Genomic DNA, 8,987 nt, shown 5'->3' on the forward strand with positions numbered 1-8,987 from the left:
GGAAACAATGTTAAAATTATGGCGTAATAATCAAGTAAATGTGAAAAATTGTAAAATAATATAGGCCTAATTTGTTATACATATGTATTATCTAAGATTTTATTAAACATTTTTTTCTAAATTATTGTTTTCTTTAGTCTCCGGCCCCAATTAAAAATTATTTGTATGCATTTATATGCAAAATTATACCCCGACTTACGTGAATTCGACTTACGCGGTTACCGCTCGGTCCCACCTATCGCGTAAGTTCGGGGTATTACTGTAATTAATTAAATATTATAATTATTAATTTTAATACGAGGTGGTGCCTAACGCCTCACTCTAGTGCCAAATTCATTTCTAATTTATAATCATTATATTCAAATTTAGCCCAATCATTTATGGCAGTTGTGGATGTATATTTGCTTAATATCAGGTTTTGATTGGTGTGTATATTTGTATATCTTTACAATTAAAGAATGTTTCAACAATTATTGAATTTCAAGAATAACTATCATTAGATTTGCATCTAAATCTAATGATGGTTAATTATATGCACGAACCAGATGAATTACAGTATTAGAGAATAAAATATAAGAGGACCATGAAGTCCTTAACATAAAAACAATCAATCACTCAATCAATCCATCAGATTTAAAATTTATTCTAGTTTTTATAAAATGTAATAAAATTGCTACAATCCAATATAACCTCCAATATTATTGATATAAAGCATAGTAAAATTTTACAATTCAAAAATATCACTTTTTTTTAACATTCCTATACGAAAAAACCCAATTATAACAAATTGATTAATTTACACTTATTGAATTAATGTAAATTAAAAAGCAAAATTATAGTAAATAAAAAATATTATTTTGATTATTAAAAACTAGAATATATAATCTTTCCAATGTATTTTAAAAACTGTTTTATCTCATACTTCAGCTTTCAGTTTTAAAATATACAAACATATGCTAAAAATTCATTATAATCCTTTTAAAATTTGACCTCTTACTATCACAAGGCAGAAAGTGTTTAAAAAGTTTGAATTTTCATTTTGGCACAACCCGATTAACTTTTGATGTACAACTTAAAATTTCTTTTTAAACATTCTATAAATTTACATGAAAATTTAATTTTTGCATCAATTTGTAAAATGTAAAAATTTCTAAATATTTAATGGAAGATGATATCTGTTTAACTGAATTATAATACTTTTTATTTTTGCTAACTTTCCACCTTTTCTAAAATTCATAACTCAAGACTTCTCTAAATTAATTTTTAACTGCAAATTTTTTAAATGTTCAACAGTTTTATTAATTTTTCATCTGAAGTATTGCTTTCATAGATGCCAAGATAATTACATCATTTGCATAAACTACAGAATGTATAATATAATTTACAGTAAGACCCTGTTTAATGCTACCTCGATTAACACTGATTTGATTTAACAAGGTTTTAACATGCATCCCTCCGCAAGGCTGGCTTAGCAGAGAGATGTACCAACTCTAAAGACGGCAATGCACTATCATATGCCTGGCACTACATATGCAAAGAGCAAGATATCACCGATGTTCCTTAGCACGCTCATATAACCTTGTTCCAATTTATTTTTAAAATCTCAACATTTGAAAATGTTCCAAAGAAAGGCATTCTAAGTTTGAAATCTCATTTATAATTTTAATTTAACCTGAAGCAGACCTCAGGTGAAGCTGAAAATGTTTGTTCTTGAATTGAAATGTTACCTGAAATAAAGGTTTGTTAAGTGTTTTAAAAATAAAGCATAAAGTTTATGTCTTTTTTTCATTAACTGTAACTGAATAATTGCAACAAACAGAAATAAGGCTATCTCAGTTCCACCTACTTTAACAAAGAAAAACTGAATATTTGAAATTAATTATTTTTCTTTAGCCATTGTTTAAGATATTTCAATCAGCCAAAAGCAAATATTTCCCCCCAAAAAAAAAAATGATAATGAAGCAGCTGATCTGTAATTTGTCAAAATTATCTCTGACAACTTTTGAAAATCATTTGCATTATTACACTATTCCATTCCTCAGGAATATGCATATTAACAAATTAACAAAACATTTTAGCCATACCTTTTGCCAAATTTTACTGTTTAAATCCTCTTCAGGTGAAGAAACACTCCTTAAATATTTAATGATATCAACAATCATCACCTAAAAACTTTTATAGGATAATATTGAACTTATAAATCTAATTTTTGTAATTTTTAAATGACTTTTCTTTTTGCAATTTTCACTTGTAACAATCAATATCAAACCATACATTTTCTGGTTTATACATTTAATTATTCTCAATCAGTGTTACATAAAACTGCAGAAAATCTAGCACGCCATAATATTTTTCCAATCATTCAAATGTGTTCTTTCAAAAATTTACAATATAAGATTTCTCTTAGATTTTCTTTCACAACTTTGATTTTGTGCAGTATCTAATAACAATAAATCAGAAAATCAAAACCAAAAAAACTAACTAATTAAATTATTAATTTACTTTTATAACAATGTTGAGTATATAAATCATTTTATTTAAATCAGAGTTTATATACAAGGTGTTTTATGCAAGGTTACAAGTCAATAACTCAGAAAATATTCTTATAATTAAAAAAATTGATAAGAATAAAGTTTAATATTTTCAAACAGCCTTTTTAATGCCATAAAAATAAAACCTCACCCATCTTCTGGGTGGGATAAAAAGTAATTTTGAAATTTCAAATGAAATCTTCCAATTTTTTTTTATATTTTTGAATTCTCAATTAAAAAATAAACTTTTACTAAGCATGTTTTTCAAAAACATAATAATGTTAAAAGTTATGAGCATATTTAGTCATACATTTAAAAAAATAATGGCTTAATAAAAATGTAAATTCTTTTATGAGTTAATAAAAAAATAAAGAAATAGAAATTAATTAAAGTTATTTAACAAATGTTTAAAGAGCTGTCTACTTTCATCTAAATGTTTCAGTAATCAAGTAACAAAGTTTTGCCAAACAGACTGCAACATTTCTGATGTTATTTTAGCATAATCACTACTTATTCTTTGCTTCTCATCTTGAATCATAGCCAGTCATTGAAACAAAAATGTCCTTTATGAAACTCATAGGAAATAATCAATTGGTATCAGGTCCAGTGACCTAGGTGATCTTGAAATTATTCCTGATTCAATCCATTGTTCTTCAAACATGTCATGTCTGTCACTATTACTTTGACAGTAAATTTGATACTAAATATGGAAATCAAAACACACAATATTTTATTAATATGAAATAAATCAAAGTAATGTGATGATAATCTTTGTTTTGATTTCTAAGTGAAAACTTGAAATACAGAATTTTAATTTACTTTAAAAAACAATTCAAAAATGAATACTGCTTTTGAACCACATTAAGAATTGATTAAAAATTAACCATTAATAACTTTGAAATCTGTTTCAATTAATTAGCTCATAAAAAAGTTGCATTTTATTATAACAGTATCTTTCAAAACATACAACTACACATGTCCACTACTTTTGAAATTACCATTTTTTTGATTAAATGTTCTCAATAAAAAAAATAATTTTTTAATAGAGAATGCTATGCCTACACTGTAGCCTAATAATATGGCAGTTCGTTTAGTTTGGTGTTAACATAGAATCCAAAATACAAAATGCAGGGAGATTCCATTTGAAATTTCAAAGTTGACTCCTGTCCCATTCAGAGAGATGGGCAAGACTTTTCTTTTCTACAGCAATACAAAAAAAAAATCCTCTAAAATTTTAAACTTTTATCCTTATCAAATTTTTTTTATTAGAAGCATATTTTCCAAGTTATTGATTTGTAATGAAAAATATCCTGAATAAAATCTTAAACTTTTTCTGAAAAATTAATTCAAAAATATTTATAAATATTTAAATTAAGACTTATATTTACACATATATAGAAAAGAAAAATCAGAACCTTAATAATAATTCTTTTGGAAGTTTTTTATTAATTAAAGCATCATCATCTGATTTTGAAATCTGAAAAGAAAAAACAAAGAAAATGATCTTAATTACAAGTAAATTTTTTCATAACTTTAATAATTTAAATTATTATAAATAATAGATTTATACAGTTGGATTATAAATAATTTTAATATTTTATACATCATACAACTGTTAAGTAATAATTTGAAAACTTCAAGTACTTTTGTTCTTAATCAAAACAACTTATTTAAACTAATAAACTGTGTACCAAAAGTTTCCTTACTCAAGTTTTGAAAATTATTTCTTAACATACTGAAAAACTGACAAAAGAGAGTGTTATCAATTTTGATTTGTGATGATCTTAAATGTATTTTCAACAAATCAATATGGTGAGTTAAAAAACCTCTGGAAACAAAGATTAATCTTTGGAGGTTTATTACAACAAAATCTTATAAACTTTTTCAATGATATATTATAAGTAAGCCCACATTGAATTAACTTGTTGAAAGGTTTCATGATGAAACCTGAATCTTTTTTTTTATCACATCATTTTTAAGGACTTGTGGCCACGTCCTTAAGAAGAAATTTGGTAAATCCCCAGGTTTTACCAAATTTCTTCTTAAAGAGACATCTAAAGGATAGAGTTTATGTAAATAACACCCGTAATTTGGATGACCTGAAATGCAACATTTCAACAAGCATAATAGATAGCATGTCAACAATTTTACAATATTTCTTTGTAGAAAAGGGCTGGCAGAATTACAATTTAATAAAAAGTAAAATACAGCTGGATACGAGTCCAATTTTGCTTGCCATGTCTAATCACCAGGAACAACTATTTCCATTGTTGAGACAACCTTTCTTTAGAGGATATGCCTCTGCACAAATATGTAAAACAGTTTAAAATGTTCACAGGTGACAATCCCAACACAATTAAAAATATAATATTTCTTTGTAGAAAAGGGCTGGCAGAATTACAATTTAATAAAAAGTAAAATACAGCTGTTTTAAACTGTTTTACATATTTGTGCAGAGGCATAGCCTCTAAAGAAAGGTTGTCTCTGCAATGGAAATAGTTGTTCCTGGTGATTGGACATGGCAAGCAAAATTGGACTCGTATCCAGCTGTATTTTACTTCTTATTAAATTTTACAATACTTGAACAGTAGCATTTTCAACATCTATGTACAGCTGATGGTCTGTACATTTGTTTTGTTCATTTACATTTTGTACACACATTATGTTTTAATTAAACAAATTTTATTGAATAAGGAAACTTTTGGTACCTCCCGTATAAAAGAAGTATACAAGTTATTTTCAGAGTTGAAATAAATTATGAAATTTATTTCATAATTTCATAATTTATTCATAATAAATTATGAAATTTATTTCAACTCTGAAAATGGCCTTATTAGATTATTCCCTGAATGCCTTATTTTTTCAAGTATCAATTAGATACAGATTCAGAAAATCATCCCATTTTCTGTCAACTTAAATTCATCAACTTACTTTCAGAAATTGAAATTATATTTTCTGTAATAGTTTTAGTTACATAGAAAAATGAACATAGACCTCAAAGTCAGTCCAGCAGTCATAAAATTCAAATGTTTTTGGTCTACCCTGAAGATATTTGCCAGAAACAGTAAAAATTCTAAGGTGAAATGTTCAAAGAACAGAAATTTGAAATTTCAAAGTGATTGAATAGTTAAAGGTGGGCACAATGATTGGTTTAGCACTGAATTACCAAGGATCATCATAAAAGGCTTGCCACACATGGGAAACTGACTTCTCTTCACTATTGATACAGTTACCTCTCTTATTAGCCTTAAACTCCAGGACTTCCAGTTCCCTAATGTGCTCACTGCAGGGATGCTCTTAATGACTTTGTTTAGAATAACTAAATCATTTTTTAAGAATGCTCCTATGCAGTGAGCTCATTAGGAAACTGGAAGTCTTGGAGATTAAGATATATATGTATAAGGCATACTATATATTCATTTAATGTAAGTATAATTAATATATATACACTGTCTTTCAGCATTTAGTTTAATCCAAATATACACGAGTACTTTCAACATTTTCATCAGTTTTATTCAGGTAAGTATAGATATACAAAAGTTCTTTTGATAAATAAATTATACTAGTATCAAAGTTCAAATTTTTTTTTTTTTATAAATAATTTTCAAATATTTATTATTTGAACATCATTTTAACTTTCATAAGGTTATATATAACTCTTATCTCAAAATTGTCTAAATTCCTTTATCATTTGTTTGTATTATAACAACAGTCAAAATAAATTACTAACAATAGTATCATCTATCACATTAAGTTATCATTAAATGATTATTATTTTAATAATTGAATAATAAAAATTAGGTATATTTCAATTATAATCAGCACAAAATGATTGAGGAGTAACACTCAAAATAAAATCAACTAACCATAGTGAAATCTGATCAAATTACAGTTAACAGGTTTAACATACTATAGTACAGGAAATGATACTAATATCTTTTAACACATTTTGTTTCCAAGCTCCTATGTACAAGTGCCAGCACTTATGAATATATGTAAGTCAACTAGTCCTACCAGCACTTCTGGAAATTTTCCAATTTCCTGATGGCCCCATCTGCCTCTGTCCAATTATTCTTTCATACTTGTATACTAACAACAAAAAACTATCACATAAAACTAATATGAATATTGTTTTCCATTAAGTTTACTTGTAACTAAATAATAAAAAAAATGTAACATAATATTCTTTTCTTCAAAATTATGAAGTTTTCTACAGGAAAGCTTATCTATTTATTAATAACATTAATTAATAAATTTCATTTTATGAATTATTTATCTTTGTTTTTTTAGAATGTTTTGAAAATTATTAAATTAAATTAGGTTATTCTACATCCAAATATAGCATGTTTTGGCATTGCATTGTTTAATTTCGACACAGCAATCATAAAAGGTTACTAACCCCAATTTTATTACATTTTATTATTGCATAATTTTTTTTATTTTTTATAGATTATCTCATTTTTTATTTCCACTAGTGTGTGATAAAATTTAGGATTTATATAGAAAAAAAAATTATTTTGTAAAATTTTTATTCCAATGAAGGATATTGATGACAGTGGCGTGCCAAGACATTTGATGATAGGGAAGCTGTGTTTCTGTAAGAAGCTGACATCCAGGGGCAATCAGTCAATTGTGCGTCAGTGATGGTCTAGGGACCATTCGTATCATTTATTCAATAACCCAGTAAAAACCGTAGACTTTTCTGAATGTATTTTTAATATCACAATTACATTCCGAATCGCTAGCCACGATATAAGGGATACAATTAAAAATAAAATAATAAAAACTTACTTGGTGAAATAAAATGTGTGGTGGATGTACCGGTACATACAAAATATTCTTCAATTGTATGAATATACTTTTAAAGAAAATTATAATTAAATATAGCTTTGTTAAGAAAAGTACATAAAAATATAAAATATTCTTTACTTTTTAAAGCTTAAAACAATGCAATTACTCAAATAGCTCCCTACACGTGGCTAATGGATGGAATTGAAGACTGTTACAGAGTGACAAATGGATACATAAATTGTAAATTTAAGGAAAATAAATTCTAGAGCTTTTTCTGTACCTCGTGCATCTCTCTCATTCATTAAATTTAGTCGTAAATGACGCTGTCAAAGTAACAGTTAATTTTTTAACATTATACAAGAATTGTATATGTTTTTTTCTACATCCCCTTATAGATGGGACATACTAAATCGTAATATCACTGGTTGAACATTGAAATCCGTATGTAATATAAAATGGGAGAGCGGAATAAAAATATCAAATATTTTAATGGATTTTTTTAAACCCCTGTCAACTATACAGAATTATCATAAAAACATACCAGTAAATTCTTATCGGTTGGGTTAAGTTATAAATCTATCTACTTGTGATTCAAGTAATTGGGCGAGGGCAGCTAACAGCCCAGAACCGGTCCCGGATAGAATTGGATGCGGTATACGTGTAGCATCCACTCAAGGTCCTAGGCTTCCACCAGCTAAACCGGGTGAGGTTGGTGCTCTGTAAAGCACGTGCGCGAATCTGGCTTTTTGGATGCTGACGATACAGTGCTTCCACTCCGCCACTAATATTTAAATATACAATAGCGATCTTATCTTTTTTTTCACGTGTAGTATAGAAATTTTTAATAAGATACATAATGCAATTATAATAAAATATTGTGCGATTATTTTCATATAATTAAAATTAATATTAGTGTTGCAACGAATAGTATATTCGGCCTCAGGCCGAATAGCCGAATATTCGGCCAAACTATTCGGCTCGATTAACGCACATACGAAAATTGGCGCGCAAATCGCATTATGGCAAGGACCTGCTCTCTATTGGCCCACTGTCACTACGCTTCGCCAATCGCGTTAATTCTTGACAGTTGTAGCGGACAGACAAGAGCGTCATGGCAGTATGTGATAAATGATTATATCAAATGTGAATAACAATGAAATGACCAACACGTGTAAATAACGGAAAAAGAACAGAGAAAGACCGCGAAGTGAAAATGTGAAAATAAATATGAAATTGAGTTGATAACATAATCGAACAATTCGAGGCAGCTTATTTGCGCGAAATTTGCGGCCGTCAATGCCAAACAATTGTCATAGACTTCGAAAAGTTAAATGCTTGTAATGAAAGTCACTTAGCGTGCACGGGCGAAGGCCTGGGGCCGTTTGGGCTATCAAGCTGTCTCGAATCTGTGAAATCATAACTGTGACATATACCAACGTCCTATGTGTCTCTTTTCTCCGTTATCACCAGGTATAAGTCGCGTAATTATAAAACGGAAAAACTACGAATCGAAAGTATCGTGAGAGCGTATTATGATGTATACATAAGCATACGTAGACTAGAGAGATAGAGGAAAGAGAAAGGGAAGAGCAAAGACGAGCGTTTAAAAAGAAGGATAGGCAGGGACAGATCCTCACATGTGCGACGATTCTCGCCAAACAGTTC

General features: G+C 28.1%; 1 protein-coding gene across 1 annotated transcript in view; it reads right to left on the minus strand.

Moving 5' to 3' along the window:
* The window catches only part of LOC111633992 (F-box/LRR-repeat protein 20-like), a 90,247-nt gene that overhangs the window by 69,655 nt on the left and 11,605 nt on the right, over positions 1–8,987 (minus strand). The window contains exon 2 of the mRNA XM_023378660.1: positions 3,947–4,008. Within this exon, the coding sequence (XP_023234428.1) occupies positions 3,947–4,008 (62 nt within the window). The remainder of the gene's footprint in view (positions 1–3,946; positions 4,009–8,987) is intronic.

Source organism: Centruroides sculpturatus, unplaced genomic scaffold (assembly GCF_000671375.1).
Source record: "Centruroides sculpturatus isolate CEXI.00-Female unplaced genomic scaffold, Cexi_2.0 scaffold679, whole genome shotgun sequence".
NCBI classification, from domain to species: Eukaryota; Metazoa; Arthropoda; class Arachnida; order Scorpiones; family Buthidae; genus Centruroides; species Centruroides sculpturatus.